At 44.4% G+C, this 23,998-nt stretch overlaps 1 protein-coding gene across 1 annotated transcript in view; it reads right to left on the minus strand.

The window, feature by feature from the left end:
• bsf (bicoid stability factor) overlaps window positions 1-23,998 on the minus strand; it is a 69,386-nt gene that overhangs the window by 30,537 nt on the left and 14,851 nt on the right. Inside the window, exons 3-17 of the mRNA XM_065424749.2 lie at window positions 20,294-20,538; window positions 17,831-17,889; window positions 16,183-16,269; window positions 14,558-14,596; window positions 14,015-14,207; window positions 12,002-12,178; window positions 10,825-10,927; window positions 8,410-8,447; window positions 7,602-7,790; window positions 5,717-5,804; window positions 4,365-4,459; window positions 3,346-3,403; window positions 1,729-1,814; window positions 1,196-1,273; window positions 347-409 (exon numbers count right to left, since the gene is read on the minus strand). Coding sequence (XP_065280821.2) covers window positions 347-409; window positions 1,196-1,273; window positions 1,729-1,814; window positions 3,346-3,403; window positions 4,365-4,459; window positions 5,717-5,804; window positions 7,602-7,790; window positions 8,410-8,447; window positions 10,825-10,927; window positions 12,002-12,178; window positions 14,015-14,207; window positions 14,558-14,596; window positions 16,183-16,269; window positions 17,831-17,889; window positions 20,294-20,538 — 1,598 coding nt within the window. The remainder of the gene's footprint in view (window positions 1-346; window positions 410-1,195; window positions 1,274-1,728; window positions 1,815-3,345; window positions 3,404-4,364; window positions 4,460-5,716; window positions 5,805-7,601; window positions 7,791-8,409; window positions 8,448-10,824; window positions 10,928-12,001; window positions 12,179-14,014; window positions 14,208-14,557; window positions 14,597-16,182; window positions 16,270-17,830; window positions 17,890-20,293; window positions 20,539-23,998) is intronic.

Raw genomic sequence — 23,998 nt, forward strand, 5'->3', positions numbered from 1 at the left:
AAAAGTAAGCTGAGAAATAAGCAATATACTTAGGTATTGTGTCGTAAACAGCTTTCATGCATGCTTACATTATGATGTTGATGACTAACATCATGCGTGGCTAATTCACCCCGCAGAATCACACGTTTTGAAGTATCCATCATTAAAGCTGGTGTGCAGCTGGTCTCGCTTTACAAACAAGCACTCTGCAAGCATTGGTAAAAGGTGTCTAGGCTGAAGACAGTTCAATTCTGTATGGCTCAACTAACCATCGCAAACACATGGACAGCTGGATTGCACGACAAGTGCAGCCCAACACTTTGAAGCACTTGGACAGTATGAGAGCGAGTGAATGCGCACAGTATACCTGAGAAGGTAGCCTAGTGTCACCAAAGTCATCCAGCTTCTCCGCCGATATCTGGTCCAGCATCTGAAGTTTACACAGAGGCACACAGTCAGCAGAGACAAGCAGCAGCTCATGCTGTATCCACTTGATTTCACGGTAAAAAAAACTGCAATGTTATTCAGCTGCGAATTTTAACCATGCAACTGTAAATCACCTAATGGGGTAACTGACCGTAAGAGTGAGATGTCAGATGCTGGACGTGATAGAAAATGGGATTACTATTTGCAGGCATGGGTTTGGCTCATTTAATGTACGAGAGGGATAACAAACAAATTATGGGAGAGCTTTTCATCCTGCATTGGCCAGACTGATGATAGTATAATAGGGAGTTTTAGAAACAGGGGACCCAATGTTAGGGGATGCTACTTGCCAGGTGTACACGAGAATGCAAAGGGAGTACAAAAAAATGCAAAAGGCATGCACAAACTTGATATCACTGGCCAGTACAATATTTTGCACAGTTAGCAAAGCACTACATATTTGTCAGTACACTTGTCTTGCTCTTTAGACTTGACTCTTGCATTTTTAAAGACTTTGAGGAAATGTTAAGCATGCACGAGTTTCATCCTTTGCCAGCTATCTGTAACATTTATTTAGTGTAACATCCCCGCCAATACCCGCATAGACTGCTGCTGACGTTTAGTAATGTGCACTTGTGCTAAAGTAAAACCTTGTTAATTTGCATTTCCTGGTATCACAAGAAATGACAGGTACTTGAAAAAAAAAGAACAAAGGGTCGTCACAGCTAAGCCTATGACAAGGGCAGTCAATAACTGTCGTGATCTATACAGGCTACAACCGGATACTTGCATCAAGGATTGAACCGTTGAGAGACTGTCCGTGACGTGCCCTCAGCGTGTCTGCAGTGGACCGGGAGATGTGCACCTTCTGGGAATGAAAATCAATCACATCATGGGGCTTTATAGGCTGTCGCTGTGCCTGACATTGACACGAAGAAGTAGCAAGCAGTGTGCGACAAATGTCCAAGCAAGTTGGCATCACTTCAAGCAGCTTAGTACTTAAGGACAGCTGAAAGTTCCAGTGATACTCGCCACAGGATACACAGGTCACACGTGTCTTCGTTCCTCTCAAGCACATAGCCTCGCCATCACTCCTACAGCCGTTACACAATTATACCACGGGCTCTACAGCTGGTTCAATTTCAGAAAAGTCCCACCTACTCCAAAGTCAACAAAGCCCTCTGTCCAATCATGTCTTAGAAGTTAACAGACTCGTGCTACCTGTACAAAATGGCCTCCCAAAAAGCTTCACAGAAACAGATGCATGCATGCACGCATGCAGCGAGACAAACAGTCAGACATACAGAAAAAGAAACAACTCACATTCGCCAGCAGCTCAGGGATCAAGTTGTTCAGGTGCAGAGCTGGCTCGTCCACCAAACACTCTGTCAAGAACCTTCCTGCCCAATCTGCACATACAAGGCTACTTGTAAGCACATATGTACTGATGTAAGACGCTATAATTTCGCTGCCAATTAACTGTTCGTGAATTGGAGACTTTGGGCATATTCGCAGCTACTAATTTTTGCAACGTACCGTACGCGATGCATGCTTTTGCAAACAAAACTTGTTACTAGTGCAGCACAAGCTTGGACAGCCATGTAAATTGAATATGCCACATTTCAGGAGGTACAGCCAACACAACTAGCTGGCAAAATAAACTTGCAGTTTTCAGCACGGTGTCCACAATTTTGCCTTGAAAATTTCGTGTGCCCTCAAATTTTGCAACATTCTCGAATTGCAAAACTTGCATAAATTAAGACTGCACGAGGTTACACAGTGTACCCCCCCCCCCCCCACCAACCCCACGCTGCAGCCAGAAATTTATGCCTTTAGATTAAAAGAGCCAGACCGGGACAAAACTTTACGGGATACAGTAGGCTATGTTATGACATGCAGGTGAAAATGCAAAAAATATCTGAGCAAGTTGCAGTTGTCATAGGAAGTAATTTGGATTGCAAGCAACTCCAACCAGCACATCGGAAAGACTTCGGTAAAAGAACTAAAGGTAGTATTGGCTATAATACGGGGCAGCTGTATTAAGAAGCCACTTCCCATACATGCACTTCTTGAGCAGAGGACCACAACAGTGATGATCCTATTGCTATCAGGAACCATGATGTTACCACATGACAAAGGACACTACGTACATCAGCAATGCCAAACGCCCCCTTGCGGAAACTTGTGGGAATACCCAAGAGAGTGGAGGAAACGGCGCCGCGGTAGCTCAATTGGTAGAGCATCGCAAGCGAAATGCGAAGGTTGTGGGATCGTTCTCCACCTGCGGCAAGTTGTTTTTTCATCCACTTTCATTTCCATTTATTTATCATTTATTTTTTTCATTTATTAAGCAAAAGTAATTTCCCCTATGTTGTCCTTGGTGTCAGTGTTTGTTGGCTTCTTATGATATCTCTATCTACCTTGTATCGCTACTTCCGCAATGCCTAACTAGAGTCACTGCATTGCGAGTTGGCGACTGATGTTGCAGTTCGGCGCTGAGGTGATGAAACGCAGCAGCCGTACAGAAAGCCAGCGAATCACCCTGGCAACAAAAGTGAAGGCACAGGATACTAGCACATACAGTAACTCGAATGCCTGAATGGGGGCAATTTTGTTCACGGCCTTCGTGATTGCGACATTGCACATGTGGATCAGTCTGAAAAATTGACAGACACACCAAGCAGCATCCGAAAGTTCAGTTGCCATTATAAATTAGTTCAACAGAGAAGAGGGTGGTGCCCCAGGTAAGCCAAAAGGTAAGAGAAACAAGACATCAGCAAGGCTGGTAGGCCACTGTGTTATGGGGAATTGTACGCTCCCTACTCCACGAAGCTGAACAAAACCTGGCTTGCATGCTCACCGCAGCCTTGTCGACAGATTGGGAATGCTTTGTCACTGCGTTCAAGAAATGCTTTAGTGCCGCTTTAAGCGGAGGCTTACCTGTACGGCTTGCCCCTGTAGCAGTGGCCTCAGGGCCTTGCAGTGTCATGGACAGCAGCTGTGAGAAATTCGAAAAATGTCAGCATGTCAGCATCATACCACATATCAAACAGTGCCTGGGAGACTGAGCAATGCCTGAGAATTGGTAAACCCTTGCTGGCACATAATAGTAAATTTTTGGGGTAATGAAGCTGAACAAGGAGTTGAAATTACTTCGTTATAAACATGACTGCTGAAACCACTGCCTGCCCTCATGGCCAACAGTGCCCAGCAGAAGAGGGGAAGTTATTACCAGGTAAGTTGGAGTAATGCAACAGACCATTGGGCCCTTCCAAAGGACTGCAAAAATGCGGAAAAAAAGAAAAGAGTGGTGCATAAACATAAATTTATCCTTCCGGATTGTGGTATGCAATGTGCCAGCTGACCATGGCTGCAATGAACTGCTGCAGATTCACAGCTGAGTAAATAAGCTCATGGCTTGTATGTTCTTGGTAACTGTTTTGTTTGGCTCACTGGTATTTTGCCAGTGTGTCAGCGGAATGCTACAAACCTCTGATTTTGCACAATCCTCATCGCTGGGCTTGAGCAAATGGTGCTAAAGAAACAATTAAAAATATATTTCCTTTTACGTCTGCATCCAGTTATGAGCACTCTATCGGCACGCTCACGAAACATTAATGAGCAGAGTGGCTGAAGAGTTTGTCGCAGCAGCTGCTAGGCGTCCGGCGCAGCTTATACCAAGCGCAAGCCAACACGCTCAGCTGTTCTTGTTCCATTCCAGAATCGGGTGTGATAGTGCACGACACTAAACCAATGCTCAGCAATGTACGGTTCGACAGATCTGCCAAACGATTTACGGTTCAATTGCTCAGCAATCACTGCCTTGCACCCTCACTGCAGAGTATTCCAGCAAATGACAAACCACCATACTCAAATCCTGTGTGCCCGTGAGGGACAAGTGGCGGACAAGCCCTATTGCAGGAATGGACGCGACAGAAACATTTTAAACCCAGTCTCACCTTGACAGCAGGCACAGCCTGGCGAGTGTCCCGATAGCAGGCAGCCAGAGACGGTACTATCACCGATGGCACCAGGTTCACTGGAAACTGCTCCGCTGCAGCCGCACCAAAGAGACTTATGGCATATCGATAGGGCATTTCAAAGTGCTGCCAGAGTTCTCGGATATACTTGAGTTCGTTTTCAAGTAGTTCTGTATTTGTCAATCATTCGTAGCTCCAGTGATTGCCATGCCTAAGTATAATATCTTGGAAGATGCCGACCAAGTTAACCATTCTTTACCGATTAGGTTTGCCTCGTGTGTGTCTCTCACCAATTTATAGAAAAGTGCAGGTGCTTCTAAGCTGTACTGCAAAATGCTGCTGAGAAAGCCACGAAGGTGCGGCCTCGAAATTATTGTTACTACTACAACGGAGTGCCTAGTCTTTCGTTCGAAGCATGAATTGACTTTTTTTTTACAAGTGTTACACCACAATCAAAACATGAACTGAAAACTATACGCGATCACACAACTACTTGACACAGTGACACAAACGCTCCACCCTTGTGTTTTCCCTCCATAGCTCAAACACGTTGTCACATATAGCTGGCCAACCTTATTCTGATAGCATTTCAACTAATAGATTTGCCTTTGAGTGCAGCTTCACGAACGCTGCCACATTCCCCCCCAATTCGAAGGATTTGCCACAAAGAACGTGCAGGATAAAATAAAAGCTTGTAACTGCACCGTACGTGAACTGCAGCAACGTCTCTGTGAGCATATTGTCTGTCACCCAACGCATGCAGTTTTCAGATACATCTGGCTTCACTCCAGCCTTTCTACACTTGTGCATTCCTGCTTGACAACATCTAGTCCACAAGCATTAAGGTGCACAAATAGCACAGCTTCCCACCAGGACTCCTTCCACGTACAGCGCTCAGATTTGATTTGTTAACTTGAATGCACAATCATGTGTCTAAAAGGGCATTTATAGTTCGACGTTTACGGCGCGCAGGCAAGCGTCCCTTGCTGCCAGTCACACTATGCTGCTTGTGCAGCATCAGCCGAAATGCCATCCCCTCTACACTGCCGATGCACGCACCATTGGCTGCTCTCTTTGTGTTTTTAAATATTAGTTTGCTTCAAACACTGAAAATCAAGCCAAAGAGATTATCAAATCGCATTACAGTCTACTGAACATTTGAAAATATTGAATATTCACACAAGCCTAACATTTCACATTAACAATACTACTAATATGCCCTAGTAGAGGCCAACAACTGTTCAACACGGGCCTGTTCAAACTACTTAATGATGTGACAGATGTGCAGATGCTCTGCCCCCCCTCCGCTACTAGCAGTGTCAAAAACTCACCGACGGCGAGAGCCTTCTCCAACTTCGATGCTTGAAGGTGGTGTAGAACCAGAGGATTCACAATAGAAGACACACTCAGACCCAGGCCCTGTGGGTGCCACAAACAGCTCAGTGATGGCTCGTGTTACATTACAAGTTACATTTCACCTAAGCTGAAAAAGTTTGAAGTTTGTAAAGGTAGAATGTCATTGCCAGCCATTACCAGCAATCACCAATGCTGTAAATGAAGCATAAACAAACCACGACCTCCCGACAACTTCAGTAGGGTAGAAATTTGGACCAGTTGCTGTAGCATAGTTCAAAATTTGGCAGGACCAGCACTCAGACGAAGCAACAGAAATCAGTGACACAAGCGACAGAAAGAGTGAAAGGGTGTGGAAACTGCTTCTCCTTACCACCTTTGCGTGGCGGCAGTGGTGCGTCGTGCCACATTCACGCTGACCCAGCATTCTTTTCCAGAACAATTGTGCTTTCGTGCTTCGGAAGGCCCATTACAATATTTATGAAATATTTTTTTCCGGATAACTTCGCATGCACCCCCTTTTTACCGCGACCAGGTCTGAAATTTTGCTGCAACAGGATGGCACTTTCAAAACAGTTCTTTCTATCTAGATCTAGTTTCAATAGGCAGGGTTGGAAAAATTGCAAATGCAATGAAATGTGGTGGTTATAATCGACAGATTGTTGTATCTGGGATCATTATGAGTATGCTTGACTTATCAACGTGAGTGTTTATAGTGAATATTCCATAAAATGAAGGTATTTTAGCATAGGGTGTGACCTTGTTATGACGCTGTAAACCTGCAAACCTCTCTAAAGCTCACAGACCTGCTCACAAGAGCAAGTAATATTCAACAGAAGAACAAGTAACATTCAATAGTTTTGTTATAGACACGCAGCACCAAAGTTGATTTTCTTTTTCTAGAGCAAGAGGAATATAGCTATTTCTCTAGCTCACCATAAAACTGTGCTGACCGAAAAGTAAAAATATCGCATTTAGATTTTTCTTTTTTTTAGTATGAAATTCAGGGTGCACATTACAATCAAATTAGTACCGTAATTACACGATTGTAAGTCAACTCGAATATAAGTTGACTCCCCCAAATTGCGTGACAGGAAAAAAAAATGAGCATACTCGAGGGCACATTCGATAACGAAAATTTATTAGTAGCTGACATGGTCACTGGAATACTCTTCTTCACTAGTGCTGCCATCGTCATTGCTGCTAAGCTCCCACATCGCGTTGTCGTCCAGCAAGATTTCACATTTGGCAAACGACTGCACCACGACATCTTGTGGAACAGGAGCCCACGCCGAATGCACCCAACCACACGCAGCCGTCAGGGAGGCTCTTTTAACAGATCCGGTTGGCGTAATTTCGCGGTCTTTTGCCGCCAGCCACTCGTTGTACTCACAGCGGAGTAAGTCCTCAAAAGGTCAAGGTACGGGCTTGTTTCATGACATTGTCGCACTTCACTGGCAGGGACCGATAACTCATAGCGACGTACACCGCAAGCTTAGCCAACAGCTCCGGCAAGCGTCCAGACTTCGGCACATGGGAAATTTTTCACTTGCCGTCACAGGTGAAAATTTCACTTCGCTGCAGTCGCCACTCTCGCACCACCCGTTCAGAAACATTGAACTTGCAGCCCGCTGCGCAGTGATTTGTTTCTTCGACGTAAAGGATGGCATCTTGCTTTTTTGCCGGTAACATGTTTTGGTTTTCATTGTAAGTCGACCCCCTCACTTCAGGTTTTCAAAATTTAAAAACGTGGCCGACTTATAATCGTGTAAATACGGTAAGTCAGTTTGAACTGAAATTCAATAAAACAAGCTGCTGATACGAGCCTCAAGGCAACTCGGTGCAAAACTGCGCAACAACCACCTTTAGTTTCTCCACCACAGTGGCAGCGTCCTCGGTGTTCACAGCTGGGAAGACGTATTCGGACAGCAGGTCATAGTTGGCATCCACTCCAAGGTCCACCATGGCCTTGATGACGTCGTAGATGCCCTGTTCATTGCTTCCTTGAGCCAAGACCAAAGGGTAGAAGTAGTGCGTCCGCAGTGGCATCCCCTGCACAGCGAAGTTGCAGTGGACAGGCCGGGCTTGTTTTAATTTTTTACTTATTGATTTAGAAACATGCTGCAGTCTATTAAAGGACCTAGCAGGCGGGCACACACAAGTCTTAGCATAGCACTGCATTGGTAAAAATGACAAACATAGCTTATACAAAGCAAAAGATCAACACCGATTAGACTGCAATAACGCTTCATTAAAAAGCATAACAATCAGCAGGCATTTAACAACGTAGATGTGGGCATGACCTCCACGGCTAATAGGCTGCCGAATTCGATAAATGTAGTACAGTTTAAACGAGATAACAGCTCAGGCTTATTCAGCAGAGATACCAAGATGGTCTCAAGCATCACGCAAGCACAAAATAAACAGGACAAACAGCTGTGGACTGACAGCTTAAAAATCAGCAGTTTCTGAATACTACTACGGAAGCAATAAAGAGAAAAATTTAACAGGAGGTTGTACATGTATTCTGCACCTATAAGACAGACGTCTAGGCAAGCTCAAATTCCCTTGCCGAGTCAGATAAGAAAACGACAAAGGGTGAGGCGTTCTGTTCTTGGAAAAACTGATTGTGGTAAAAAGAAGGAAGTGTTAGAAAATGCGCAGTGCTCACCTGCTGGTGCATCTCTCGCAGAAGCGGCAGGGCCAGTTCTGCGATTGAGAGAACACTGTAGTTGTACGATGCACCGACAAATACGACAAGAGGGCCCACTGTTAAAGCCTTGAAACATGATTCAAATCAGTTCCAACCCTATTTTTCTAGAATATGTTAGAAATACAAGCTTCTGTTGTGCAACATAGAACCTTATAAAATTTTACAGCAGCTTAGTGATATGGACTATGATAAAGTGTTGCTGCAAACTGCTTCACTGTCTTCTTTACCGTCTATAGAATCAAAATCTCTCGAGTCAAACAATACTCTTCTACCAAGGTCTCATAAGTTCGTGCCAAGATGACGCTCTGCCCAAAGGGGAGATCATGTGTTGCTTACACGAAGTGGAGGATGATGACAACCAGACAGATGATGTGCACTCTTCCTTTCTGCCATCTTAGCCATCCTAATTTGTGAATAGTCCATGTACAGAAATATTCTCCTACATTTCATCCATTTGATTGTCATGTTGCAACAGAAACTATAAGGCCTAGTATTCAGATTCATGAACAATTCAATATGTGTGAATCGGTTAACCTTTCTTTATGTCGATTTAAATTTGGTACAACTTAAAATCTGGCTATTCAAACACAATGTAAACTTAAGCCTTTTGTTTCCTTGTCTACAACTAGCTTTTATGAAATACAAACCAACCTGCAATGCTGAATATACTCTATTTACTCGATTACGATGCACTGTCAAATGTAACGTACAGCTGGTTTTCGCTGCCACAAAGGGAAAAATGCAATAGCCTTGACTGTTTGCTTACGAGATTTTCACTGCAGAAGGGAAAGTATGTGACAATTTGTTCTTACTTGGAAAAAAAAAAAAGTTGGCTAGAACTTAGCCCCGCTAACTCTCCAAGTATGCGACAGCATACTTACATTGTGATAACTATGATGGCCCGACAGCAGTGCGTATGTGTGTCATGGGTGACCTTGTACACTCTCATTTATTAAAGTGATGATAACTTGAATGTCTTACAAATTTGCGATTTCATGCACAACGTGATACGTGCTCCCGTACGCTCGACACACCTACAGTTTTCTGATGGCTACCCCCAATGTAGGTGAAGTCCGCCTACAATGCTATATATAAGTGTGTGACCAATGGTGTGATAGAACCTGTCTTCCAGCATAGTAGCCCAATGCTGTAACGATTAGGCTACGATCGCACGCATACTTCTCTCGTACCAAAGCCACTCTTTGAAACGTCTGGCATGCGCGCCACATGCCAGTTTCTCGCATTCTTTCCTTGTGACAACTAGCGTTTCGAAGCGCTGTGCTAGACTATGCTGCCTTCACGACCGGCTCACATTTTTCAGGCTGCACTATCTTTGGGATTAGCTGCAGTCCGCAGGTTAGACTGCATTGCTACAGTGAACTAGAATAAGTGGGCAGTACACCGACTGACACATGCGTGCATCGCCTTATCGCGTGTGTCACGCGAAGTACTGCTCGTAGCGGCGGCATTGTCATTGCCAGCTATTGAACAGCCCTAGCAGACCGCAGCTCTACCCATGGCTAGTCTGGAGCATGCATCTGCTCAGACGCCAGACATGCTTTCCAGAGGGGCCACGCTTCAGCGCGTGCTGCGCTTTACCACGATGCGCCTTCAATAGTTAGTGACTGCGGCACCGTCGATACCAGCGATACAACATGCCTCAGGCAAAAAGGAACAATCGCGCCACTCATAAACATTCTAGTATACTCTAGCACTACCTGCAGGCTGCATTTTTCAGGCTGCACTATCTTTGGTATTTGCCCATATTTTTTTGTCAGGATACCTACGAAGTGGCTGCAGTCTGCCTATAATGTGATCACATTCAAATTTATTGCTTGGATCACCTCATTGTAGCTGTTTCGATGCGTCCTCATCATAATATTAACAGCCCATAGGATCTCACCTTCAGCACTGTCCACAGCATTTGAGATACTGAATTCTTTAAACACCTTGCAAACTATGGAGGCCTAACGAACCTACAAAATGGGCATGGACAACATCGCAGCTTTTAAAGCTGCAGCTGATGTGTGGATTGGTTTGGACAGCAGAAATCTTGAATGCCAATGATAATACCTTGTGCAAACTATTTAAGTTTTCATTTCATACTCTATAGGCAGCCCTATATACTCCAAATTCACACCCCAGGGACAGATTTGTATGAGTAACAAAAACTAATCCCGGAGTTTATGCTTTTGCTGAATGCGTGCGCCAGATACAAGGGAAGGAGCCGGAATTACATCGTGGCCGCCATGTTCTGGACATTGCCCATCCTAACGTGCATGTCATTTTTTAATAAATTTTTCCGGAAAGAGAAGTGTTTGTTAGAATCAAGCAAGCACTGTAAATGTGAGCAGCAGAGATGAGAACACGCACCAGAGTGATTGGCAAGAGCCACTTCTGCACAGCGCACCAGAGCCCGACTGTTGAGGCCCCGACTCTGCAGGTCCTTGCAGTAGTGCAGGACACGTTCCAGGGGCTGCACCAAGGCACACTGTTAGCCTTCACACAGCACATAATGTCAGAAGTTTGAGGAGTAAGCGCTAATGTGTTTTTACAATGCTCCGGGCAACACTGATGAAAGAGAGCACATGCTTGGTGGTGAGGAAGATGATGCTGGTCACTGGTACGCCGTGCACTTGTCTCCGAATAGAGTAAATACCATTTATACTAGGGCAAGAATTGCATTCAAAGCATCTCAGCCCAAAATATGAAAAAAAGAAAGAAATAGAGAGAAAGAGAGATACAAGGACACAACCTAGTTACAGCTAGTCTGGCCAGCTGTATTTTCAGATCACGCTGCTAGAAGAAACCATCGAACAGCATATGATGCTGCATTCAAGCTAAAGGTTGTGAAGTATGTCAAGCAAGCATGCTGCCGGCCACAACATCGGTGCTGGCTAAAAAAAATACTAAGTATGTTGCTGGTTCAAACAGAGAGAGGTGCTTACAAACAACTTGATTGTAATAATAACGCATGTTAACTTAATTTACTCTTTTGGTAAGGAGCACTCAGGAGGGCCATGCATGGCTAAAAAACTTGTACCAAAATTGTTGGCTCCCGTGTAAAGGCCACATCTCATCAAAATGAAGAGGGGAAGGAGGGGGGGGAGGGAATAAAACAAAACGAAAAAGAAGGTGCAACCTTTACACGTGTATGTATGCTATTCTGTAAATAGGTTTTCCCTTTGCCCCTGGTGGTCAGGCCATGTCTGCGTCCGAGCTCCATCACGGACAAGCTGTAAGCCCGCAGCTCCACTGAAATATTGTGCACAGAAGAAGCCATGTGGGAAATTTATTTTAACAGAATATTTGCATGATTCACGGAGACAAGTACACAGCAGGCCAGTCACTGTAGCGTCTTCCTCGGCACCTTCCTAAGTGGGAATCTGAAGGGAGAGAGGTGGGGTTTCTGGCGTGGAGACAGTGTCCACAGGTTGTTCCCACGGCCATGTAGTGAATAAACTTGACCACTAGGTAATTTCATTGCAGCAACAGCCCCACCTTGTCGCAACATCAGAGGACAATATAAAACGGTATGCAAGTCGCTCACCAGACCTCGCCGCACCATCTGGCTGACGAAAAAGTTTCCGTGGTACTCATTGCGCGGCGAATCCATGGTGAGGAGCATGCGGTAAGCCACCTCGTCCTGGCCTTGCGCCAGCAGCTGCAGGCACACATTGATGCAGTCCTGGGTGTAGCCTGCCAGGCGCCGCGTCCTTTCCAGCAGCTGCACAACACCCGCAGTGGTTGCTAACACTCGCACAGCATTAAAGGGACACTAAAGGGAAACAATAAATCAGTTTAGACTAATAAAGCACTGTTTGAGAACCCTGCAGGCAGTCATTTCAAGAAAATAGCTTGAATATTAGATGAGAAAATGAAGGTTCAAGTACCAGTATTTGAATTTCGCGCCGAAACGCCAGCGCCGGTACTTCAGCGTGACGTCAGGGATTCCAAAGTTTGTTTTCGCATTTGGGCCGCATTGGCTGAATAAAGGTTCCCGAAACTTGGCATGTTTAATATTTGGTTCCTTTAGAATCTGTACCGCTTCAATCTGTACCACTATAAATAATTAGTAGGCGCTAGAAGATGCCATCAAAATCCATGACGTCACAGCCCCCAGCTACGGGAACTTAAGTAGGCGTCGCCACCCGTATTTCGTTCTTGCGCTTTTTCTGGCTTACCAAACGTCTTATTGTTGTAAGAGTGGTGTTTTTGGTGTTGTAGAACGGTGATTTACTGATGCAGAAGAAATCACTTTTCACTTTAGTGTCTCTTTAAGGATGCATTAGCACAGAGACTCTTTCTGGCCTCCCAGGGTGTCGTGGGCACTCTGTCCACCGAGGTGCGACACTCCACTTAAAAACAACTCCTATGTATGGGCACATATTGATCAAACTTGCATCATTGATGTATTTTGACATGGTCACTTCAAGTATCCAATTAATTATCTTGTGCAATAAGTAGTTTTGAACATAAATTATGATTTTTTTTGTGTGTGAAGTAGGTTGGGGGTCGAGTGTTTATGAAATTGCTGGTTCTTATGGGGGAGGCTGACAAATGATTTATACTGATATGGGCAAAAGTCCATTTTCTTTGCTTCTGAACGCACAATAAGGCCCAGGACAAATAATAAGAGCGGACGGCGTCCAAACAGCCGCCAAGCATCTCACAAAACTGGCACACGGCATCTCACAATCTGGTGGCACGACTTCCCCGCAACAAAGGACCGCTCTCGCAGTTCGTGGAAGGAAAGCATGAGAAGAAAAGCGTAGTGCCACGCAAGACGGTCTGTGCGGTGACGATGGCTACAATATGGCGCCAGAGTAGCGCAAGTCACTTGTGTGGAAACAAAGCACTGCAAAAGCGGAGGTCTGCCAATGGCAGCTGCTCTGAATCGCACCCACATGCTGCCTCTCACGATATCCCATTTAGCGAGGCAGAAGTGCCACACTACACTCCAGTTGGAATGTCCGCATGAGACAGATTATCTGTGCCAGCTAATATATTGCAAAATGAAAACACGTATAGACTTGAGCTCAAATTTCGCATCAAAGAATATCGCAATCGTCTGTGAATTTTTTTTTAAACAAGAACCCTCATCTTAGCTTTCCCACCTCGATGACATTTACCTGGCCAAAAAACTACAGAAGTTTGGCTGTGGTGCGTGACGACTTTTTGAAATTCAAAATGCAATGCAAAATTATTTCACGTTCAAGAAATTATGGAAACCAGTGGAGGAAGACGGATTAGTGCCACATTTCCTTTAGAGTTGTTGGGTTACACAACTCAATCCTCAAAACCCTGCATTTGTCATTGTAATCGGCGCATAAAATTTGAGACAATGAAAAGAGACTGCGATTGAACTGAAACGTGAATAAAAGAATGTGACCAAAGTCTTGTGCAATCCGCCCTTTCTTTGTTGTCCTGGGTTTCTTATGCAAAACTACAATTACGCCTCGAAACCAACTCGGCCAGTTGTCTACCTTGACTCCTGCATCAGAGAACTTGTGCCGCACTGAGACTACATGGAAGCTAACAATGGAAGGAAGCGGCCGCATACCATATCAAGCATGCTGTGGTGGCCTGCACAGGCTAGGACCCGCACCACGTCCAACAGCAGTTCATCGGGCAGGAAGGTATCGACTCGGTCGGCCTCACGTAGTGCTCGCTCCAGGCCCGCCTGGTCACCTCGTTCGGCACAGCCAACCAGCAGTGCGTGAAATGTGTCTGCAGTTGGCTCCAGCTGTGCATTCCTGCAATCCATTCGCTTAATGCACCACTGCTCTCCAAAAATCAGGCAGGACACCTTCTTTGGGGATGATTATCTGCGTTAATGCAATTAGAATTTAAGTTCATTGATGTTCTTCCAGGACATTAGACACGGATCACAGAATGGACACACACACAGCAATCTTTTGTAATCTTGTGCAGCCCGACCTTTCAAAACTTACTTAGCAAACAGAATTAATTTTTCTTGAAACTTGATGCAGCATTTGTAATATCGCAGAGGAGTCTAAATTCATAAAATATTCCGAAAATTTTGGCAGTATTGGCAGGGGATAGTATCCAGGCAGTGCACCCACAAAAGCAGCAATAAACGTACCTCATCACCTCCAGGACATTCCAGGCACTTTCAGTGTCTCTGCAAAATGAGCACAAGGTCAGCAATGTGTGCAACACAAATTCCAAAACAGGGTAGAGCAAGTTGCAGAACAACAAAAATGACAGTTTTTCACAGTATAAGACACTAGCAGAGGGACCTTAAAATGGCTCCGATAGTTCTGTTTGAACTCATTAATAACCAGGGGAACTCATGGTGGACATTGAGGGGTCAACTTTACAATTTAAATGGATATCAAAGATCACAGCATTTTCACAGTCACAGTGACAACAGTCCATGCTTTTTCTCCGCCTGGTTATGCAGACAGGCACTCTCACTATTTAACTTCTGGTGCAATGTTGCCACAGAAAGAAAACAAGAATATAAGTAGACACAGCAGAAGCACAAGCCCACGGTTAATGTGTCTACCTTTTTTCATACTTGTTTGCTTTCTGTTGTGCCATTACACAAGAAATTAACTCATAACAACAAGCCCAACCTTCAGTACTTCTGAAATCTCGCCAGTTCTCATACGACGTCATGTGCAGCAGCATGCATGTGTTCTTCAAAGCCATGATGTACCTACATTCGAGTGATAACGACTACCTCAATAAAACTACTGCATCTACTGCAGCTGGTGGAACCAAGGTTAAGTGCCTTGGTGCAATACAGTTGACCCTAATTATACCAAACATGTATACGGTGAAATATTGACTAAAACAAAGTAAAAACAAAGTTAAGTTTGGTTGGTCCATGCTTTGCTTCAATGGGGGCTTTATTTATATCACGAAACAAAAAATTATAAATTTGACGCTGAATCGATTATACTGAATTAGTTTTTTCTTGTTCGCGTGGCTTGAAAGGTGTGAACAAGTCAATAAAAACTCAAAGAAACACAATATTTTGCTTGTTTGAATAGCCAACAGCAGAAGAGTGTTTGAATCGCCCGCCCTTGTTACATGCCTTGCCATCTAGGGGGAGCAAAAGCAGCTCGCATCGGCCCACCAGCATGTGATCAAACTCTTACACCCGCCACTTCTCCGTGCAATCTGCACTTCACCATTCCTTCCGACAAATCAGAAGTTTGTCTTGTCAAATGCTTTCAAATAACGCCAAGTAAAAATTATGTCGTTGTTCAAATAAATTGTTTTGCGCATCTGGCCAGCATCGCTGTTGGTGTGTTTATTTTCGTTCTCCAGCATAGAATGAAAGTGTGAGGTCACACGTTTGTACCAAGCTTTAAATTCAGAAATTGCATGTTTTTGCGACTTTGTGTCATCCATCTGCCCTTTCCTTAAAGCAGCAAACTTAAGATAGCCGATACTGACAAGCAAGATAACATTCTTAGATCACAGTGACTTTGCTATCGCCTCGAAGCAAGTGCTAAAGATTATATGGCACCTTGCACTGAAACAAGAGGGTGGTGCAGGTACCATTACAATTTCCTTTTTGCGCACTTTTTTTGCAACCTCGCACAGCCATATCTTTCATGAGCTTGAAAACATCACGAAAGGTTTTATATCTTTCGTAAAACTTAACACAACACTCGTAACACCATAGAACGAGCCCAGATTCGTAAACATTACAGAGAATTCGGGAGAGTTGGCAGGTATGAGCGTGGCACTCACCCAGCACGGCAGTGGCCCAGGACCAGCGAGTTAAAGACTTTCTCGTTGATTGCCATGTCTTGGCTCTTCATGTGTTCCAGTATCTTGCTGCAATGTTGAAACAAGGCCACACGAGTGATTAGCAAGGTACCTGCAGCAACCAGCTGTCATACCTTCTTTGAAGCTCAATAATTAAGCTGCACAACAACAAACCGAGCATATTATCCAAGCAGACCGGCGAAATCAAATCCTCTATGCACACTGAAATTTCTCCAACTGATGCACTCTAACCAGATGCTCCACGGGGGGAAAAAAGCTTGGCAAAGTTTTATTCAATCAATCAATCAATCCATCAAGGAAGTTTATTTTTCGCACTATGTACAGTGAAAAAAAGGGGGTTGGAGAAAAAAGCTGCACTTTCGCAGCTTGACAAAGCTCCAGCCACCCGTACACAACAGTGGTAGCGTGTGAAGACAAAAGAGAGAAGAAAAAAAATTCTTATGCAACGTAAAGAAGTCATAGTTTCTGTAACACTGAATAACAAAGCAAACAACAACCCACCCTCTCAAATGATTGCTAGCAATGACAGGAACATGCGTGTAACATTCAGAAGCTACAAGACCGCTGCCGGCAATGCTTAGCCTTGTTACAACTAGCAAAAATTCTACTAAAACCGGCCTGGTTGGTTTATGAAGTTCAACCCAACGTTTTGTAACCATTCCGACTCCTTCATCACAGTCGACCCTTGGAAGCTACGGCAGCTTTTTACTTGCAAACAAAGAGTGGGTGACAAAGCAGGAGCCCAAATGTGCCACAACTCAAGCGTCAGAGGTGCACACAGATTACAAAGCATGCTCAACTATTACATGTCACCCCAGTGCACAGACAACAGGCTTCCAGCCAAAAAGTGCACCCTATGCTAGTTCAGTACATAAAAACCTTGTTAATTCACGTTTCACAGGATCGAAAAAGAAATGTTTGAATTAACTGAATTTCTATTTAGCAAACTATAAACTAATTCTTACATGAACATGCCTTCACTTACTTGAGAAATCCACACCTCCCATTTCTATTTTGCACAACATTAGCATGGAAGCCAGAACTGTCATCATCTCGCGGCTAATAAGCGCTCGCTGTGGTGTAAGACACTGCATACATGACATGCTCTTCAGTTGTGTGCACACATCCCAATTATTTTGTCGCAAGTATGCTGGTAGCTGGTGGGGCTGAAGTGATTGCGCAGGTCAGAGTAGAACTCTTTGTCATTCTTGCTGGCTTCCATCGTGTTTACGGCAATGCATGCGCCTTGCTAATAATCAAAAAGAAACCACTGATCACCCCAATCACCACAGGTAAATCCATGATCACTACTAATGCGATCATGGATGGTGACGGCGCTGTTACAAAAGCACGGCAGTACCACCAGTGTCATGTGCGGCAGTAAATGTGAAAAAAATGTCCCCATACAGTTCTCACTGCTGACTATGGACACTAGTGCCCGATGCACTCTGAAAGTAATGTGTACTAACTGATGCATGGCCACATACGTCCAGATTATCCTTTTTTTTTTAATTCATGAGGGTTCATAACCAAGATATTATTGTACTATACAACAGGCAGTGGAATAATGCAGAGGTGGGACTACAGTGACCAAATTCTTGCACCTTACCTGGCACCGCCGATGTCTCCCTGCTGGCAGTACCGATGGATCAGCCTCTGGAATGTCACCTGCACACACAAAAAACCAGACCATTTCAAGCCTGGTCAACAGCTGCCTAGTTGATGTTGTGGCTGGGAAAATATGGTTGAAAGAAGCTTTTGCCAAATACTCCAGGCAACTACTCGGATAGATAACTGGAATACCGACTTGCTCAGCACGCCATCCTTCAAGATAGAGGTAATCTCTCGATAAAAAGAACTCTGATGAGAAAAATTTTGTGGAAGGCACATAGAAGGTTCTGATCACCCGAATTTCGTAGCACTCTCAACAGCTGACATTGGCATGTTGAGACAGCAGAACTGAATTTCTGCAAATATGCATTTACATTTTACCTGCTATGGCTAACCACTGCTTCATCTACAACCTTGCGGTTTGGTGCTGAATCAACATGGTGGCAACTCTGTCCACTGCTGCTATGTTTGCTGTATGGTGCTTGCAGATCATAACTGAAAAACTGAGTGGCACACCTTGAGGCATCTAAGATCACGGTAGTGGTTAACATTGGTTCTAGGGTAGGCAGCAATGCTGCCAGGAGGTCCTAACCATCACCCAGATTCTAACAACAAAGTGTTCGAAAAACTGGCCCACGACTGTTTCTGACATTTTTTCCTGCCTTACTACATATTTTCAGCAATGCATAAAAGAAAAATTTGCTTTGCTTTAACCTCTTCAGACCCCACGTCCCTGTACGGGGACATTGGTTTTCAGGTTCTGACTTAAGACTGAGCTTTTATAGAACAGAGAACTGGTGTCCCTGTCGGAGTACAAGCATTGTAGCGCCATCTGTGAAGAGCGGGGAGAGTTTGTTTGCTTCGTCGAGAAGACAACATGGCTGCAATCTGCACGAGCACGTTTTACTCATGACGGCGACTTAAGAACATTTTGATCATTGATAACACACCTTATGTAAGCCTTATGCTATGTTTTTAGAATTGTTATGGTTGAGAGAACATTTTAAGTGGTGTTCCTTGCGAAAAAACATTGTTTTCTGTCCCGCGCTTCGCACTTAATGAAATGTCCCTGTAGAGGGACGCTGGGTCTCAGTGCTGAGAGTTCTTGATTGGCTTCGTGTACTAAGATCTTTTCAGTACACGTCCGGAAGCTAAAATATAAGTCAGTATTCTTGTTTATCAAAAATTACAATGACAAAATGGGAGGAGTCGACCTAGCGGACAGAATGCTAGCTCTGTACGCGCAGAGAAGCCGAATGAATTGGTGGATGCTTCGTACCATTTTGCACTTGTCGGACCTTGCTTGCGTCAACGGGTGGCTTCAGTACAGAGCAGACAAAAACGCCATGGGGCTGCCGAGGAAGAATATCTTGGACTACCTTGATTTCAAGATGTATGTTGCGGAGGCGCTGATTTGTGGAAACATGGAACAAGTACATTCGGATGAAGACGAAATGGACATCCAACCCAGAAAGCGACCAAATGCTCTTCCCTCGCAAACATTCCGAAAACAAGGGGCTCTTCACCTACCACTCAAAAATGATCTCGCATGTGGACAAAGATGCTGCAACGCAGGTTGAGGGATGAAAACACGCCACCGATGCGCCCAGCGCAACGTCTACCTCTGCATTGAAGTTGGGAGAAATTGCTTCTACAATTTTCACGCCTGACTTCACAGTTGCATTTTACTGCTCATTTCTAAATATCAATAAAGTTTTGCAGTTTCTTCCTCCTCTGAGTGGTGTGCCAATGCACAGCCAATATATGTATAGAGACCCAGATGTCCCTGTAGGGGGACATGCAATATCACACAGCTCGAGATCGCTATGACTGAAATTGCTGTTAATTTGTGTTCTGGGGGTTACAACTAGAAACATCATATATGAAATAAACACTTTCTAACCGAACTTTCTTCTCGGGTCTGAGGAGGTTAACCGATACCACGTCACGTGCCGCATCTTTAACTTCGTTATGGCATGAGAAGACCCCACTGAAAAAATGCATGAGCAACTAAATTTTACATTTACTTTTTATATCTTATAATTCTATACCTATGTTCGGTGTATTGAGGCTTGACTGTGTTTGATTAACTGTTCTTAGTTCATCAACACTAGTTCATTACAATAAGGTTTCACTCAGTGCTTTCCCTTGTTCCAGTATGTACTTGAGTATGAGAGCTATTATGTAATAGCTCCCACTAACAGGGATAAATAAATGAAACCAAATTATCAGCTACGCATATGCATATGGGCTGGTTGGTTCATGACTTGGAGTGTTGTTGCCTGCCCCATTGCTGAGATGACTGCTCAGAAAAGCGTGAAATGGGCTCAATGGCCTAAAGCAGGCCATTGTCTATGAAAGGTGCCCTGCCGTGGTGACCCCCACCATGGTTTGTGCCAACTCGAGACATGTTTTACCGCGGCCAGACTGAGTGAGCCAAGTGTCCAGAAAATGAGCTGACCCTATTGGGCTGAACGGAGGCAGCCTCCATGGTGGCCAGGAAGGTGGACGGGCAGAAGGGGAACTCGTTCTCCAAGTACACCTGCAGCAGGGCGTTGTAGTGGCTGACGTCCAGCGGGCAGTTGAACGACTGCAGATTCTCCCAGACTGCCCGTGCCAGTTCTTGGCGCTCGGACGGAGGCTCCTCGCGCAGGAAGGCCCCGCACATGCGCACCAGGAGCAGGCCCTGGGGACCCGAGAGACGCCCTGCGCCACAGTGGCCAAGAACGCTCATTTTGGAGGGGCAAAGCAGCAATTAACAGTGGCCGAACAAGAATTTGACCAAGGAACACAAGGACTGTTTCACCACGGTTGATTCTTTCCTGCTTACGGGAAAAGCAGTAGCTTTAGGGTAGTCCAGTTAATATTTTTTTTTTTTCCCTCTCACAGAGCATGCTCGTTTTTAAAGTCTATAGTATCAAATTGTAGAGGAACACATTCTCTTTCCAATGGTATTAGCCCAAGATAACATGTTCAGTAAAAAAAAAAAAAAAGATTTTAAAAGGGATATATATATAGTCATATCATGAGAAGCCAACAAACACTGACACCAAGGACAACATAGGGGAAATTACTTGCACTTATGTACTGTAATTTGTAATGTACTGTACATTATATATATATATATATATATATATATATATATATATATATATATATATAGTTCGGTTTTCGCAAAAATAAATCAACTGAGCTAGCACTTCTACATCAAAAAGAATATATTCTGTCCCAATTTGATAACAGAGCTTTCGTAATAGGTATATTTGTAGATTTTTCAAAGGCATTTGACTTGGTGAATCATGAATTACTCCTAAAGAAGTTATGGTACTATGGTATCCGAGGCCAGGCTGCAATGTTAATAAAATCATATCTTTCGCAAAGAAAACAAGCAGTTAGCTTACATAATGTACTATCAGAGGTAAAACCTATTATTTCTGGCGTCCCTCAAGGCAGCGTGTTAGGCCCACTTCTTTTCAATATATTCCTGAATGACATTGTTAACATTAACAAAAATGCCAAATTCATCATATACGCTGACGACACGAGTATTTTTTTTGCTGGGAAAAACATTCAGGATCTAATAGTGTCTTGCAATACAACAATGGTCACGCTGGAAAAATGGTCGAAATCTAATGATATGCGCGTGAATGAAAAGAAGACAAAAGCCGTAATATTTTGCCCGAAAAATAAGCCGGTGTTACGTTTCGCCTACGACGCGCGGTAAAGCCAGCGCGGATGCAACGTACGCCGGAGCTTCGTTCCAAGCGGCGGACATTTTGGCCCGTTCGGAGCGGCCGCGAGCGCGCCCCGCCGAGCGCGTCCCGGCATGTTCAGTGCCACGTGTCTTTGTGTGTGCGTGTGTGTGTGTGTGCCCACGCTTGTCAAAGCGCGGCAGCCGGGGAGAGGAGCTCCCCCAGTGTGAAGCGAGGAGGTCTGACCGGCGCCGGCCCGTCTGATGCGTCACCTCCTTGTCCCAACGTGTCTCTCAGTCCGTCCGTCGCTGCCGTCACGTGGTGTCATCTCGTGACCTTCCCTCTTGCTCTCAACTCCGAGAGTATAAGAGCAGCTGCCCCCGGACGCCAAGAGAGAGGCTCCGATTTCTACTGTTGAGTAATGTGCTCTCCCGTCTCTCTACTTCGGTCGACCTGACCGCCCCAGGCCCCGTACACTCTCAAGTTCAACTAATGGCCACAGAGGGCGAAAAAATCGACCGCGCGCCGCTGCTAACAAAGCCGACCTAGTAGCATCACCTCGGGATTCGTTCGTTAGTTCCAACATTTCCCGGTAGAGGCGTCGTAATAAGCGCAATTTTATCTTACAAACTTTCTCTTACAATTATCGAAGCATTTTCTTTTACATAAAAACAGGGCAAAATTATCATTGCTAATTAGATATTGTACTCTTTGTTAGTAAGTTTATTGTTTCTTCGCCATTATGAACGCAAATAGCGTTCAGCATCATCGATCTTTCACGTGACCTCTGGCCTGGATTTAAAATTTTTACCGGTATTTCCGAGTGCACGGCGGCACGGATTCATTCGTTCGTACACTCAAGACTGGTTGCTTCTTTGTTTCTAAAACTAGTTTCTTGCGCTTCTATGTAACTTGGGGTGAAGTTACGTGTTTGCAAGCGGACATGTAAGCCCGGCAGTTGGGTTTCGGTCGTGAGCCATTCGGAACAGGTCTGCATCGAAACGGGAGCTGGATTTTGCTGCGGCTGACAACGGCAATAACGGTGAGTCGTTTAACACCGCTGCTTCAATCGTTATATAATATCTGTCTCATTACCTTCCAGGCGGGCACAAGTTAACGAACTAGATCCTGCATTACATATGGGCAGTGAGGATCTCAGTTGCTGTTTCCTAAATAAACCTTTACTTGCGAGGCTGTCGTTTGGTTTACACACACAACCAGGAAAGAAAGAGCGATATCGGAACGCGCGTCTCATTTTTCATGTTATTGTAGCCGTGGTTGTAGGTGACTGAGTAGCCTTATCAATATACAGATTAAACTTTTTTTCGAGTCGGCCGGCAACGTCTTTCGTCCACAAAACCGAATAATCCTTTGGTAAAATGAAGTGAAAGTACAGAATTTAATGTATTAAACAGTTGCAAGCATGATACCCATATTTCGTACTTGTTGGTTCCAAATGTTCTTGCTGTTCAGATTGGTTTACCGTAGGGCATTTATTTTTGCAGTAGTGAAGCGGTGCATCACGTTCGTGGAGAAAAATAATGCATCAGTTCTAATAGCTTCATGACTTTCATGCATTTGCTTGAGTAACTAGCAGTGTGATCACTTCTAGAGCATAAATGAACCCACAAATGTTCTCATTTGTGATCTTAATAGTACTTGCGCTGTTGACATGCATTGTAGTTAGGCAGACATCAATTTTATGGGCAATAGCAATATTTATTTAACATGCTGCTTAAGCACCCTAGAATAGACAGTGTACATTTGCATGTGTTCTGCAGTCGCAAATCATTACAACATATATGTCACACCTTTTTGCATTTCATATTGCAAAACTTTGCTTTTTCAATTTCTGATTCAGTCAAAATTTCTGTTCCAGACATGCAGTAATGAGGACGGCACCAGTATAAAGCAACACACTCCACGCACTAAACAGAAGCTGCTGCCTGCTACGACAAGGTCATTGTGTGGACATTGGCTACTACTACAAGGTAAACAACATATGGTTCAGAAATAAATATGTTTGATCTATGCTGTATTGGCTTGCCGTTTGCAGCAGATATGAATGTTTGTTCATATATATGGTTCAGTATAATTGGTTCGAACATATAAAACCCACATAAATTTGGCTAATCTGTGCTATATCTCACGTGTCACCGTTTTGCCCCAACAGAGTCTATGCCAAGCACATCTTGGTCATCACAGGAGCTCCTATCTGCACCAACAGGAAGGGGCTGGAGCCGAATTTGCAAGGCTTTTACACCAAGAACAAAGAAGCACATGCACAAGAATATGGATGAGATATCAAGTCTGCAAAGGACTGTGTTAAGACTGCAAAGAGCTTCAGCCACCATTCCACCAGCACGGACATTTGGCTGAGTCATCCAAGTAACTCAAAAAGGACTTTCTAGAAATTCTTCGTCTTCAGATGCACCTGCAACATCTGACCAAGCACGGACGACGCTGGCCAAAAG

This window comes from Dermacentor albipictus, chromosome 7 (assembly GCF_038994185.2).
Source record: "Dermacentor albipictus isolate Rhodes 1998 colony chromosome 7, USDA_Dalb.pri_finalv2, whole genome shotgun sequence".
Lineage (NCBI taxonomy): Eukaryota > Metazoa > Arthropoda > Arachnida > Ixodida > Ixodidae > Dermacentor > Dermacentor albipictus.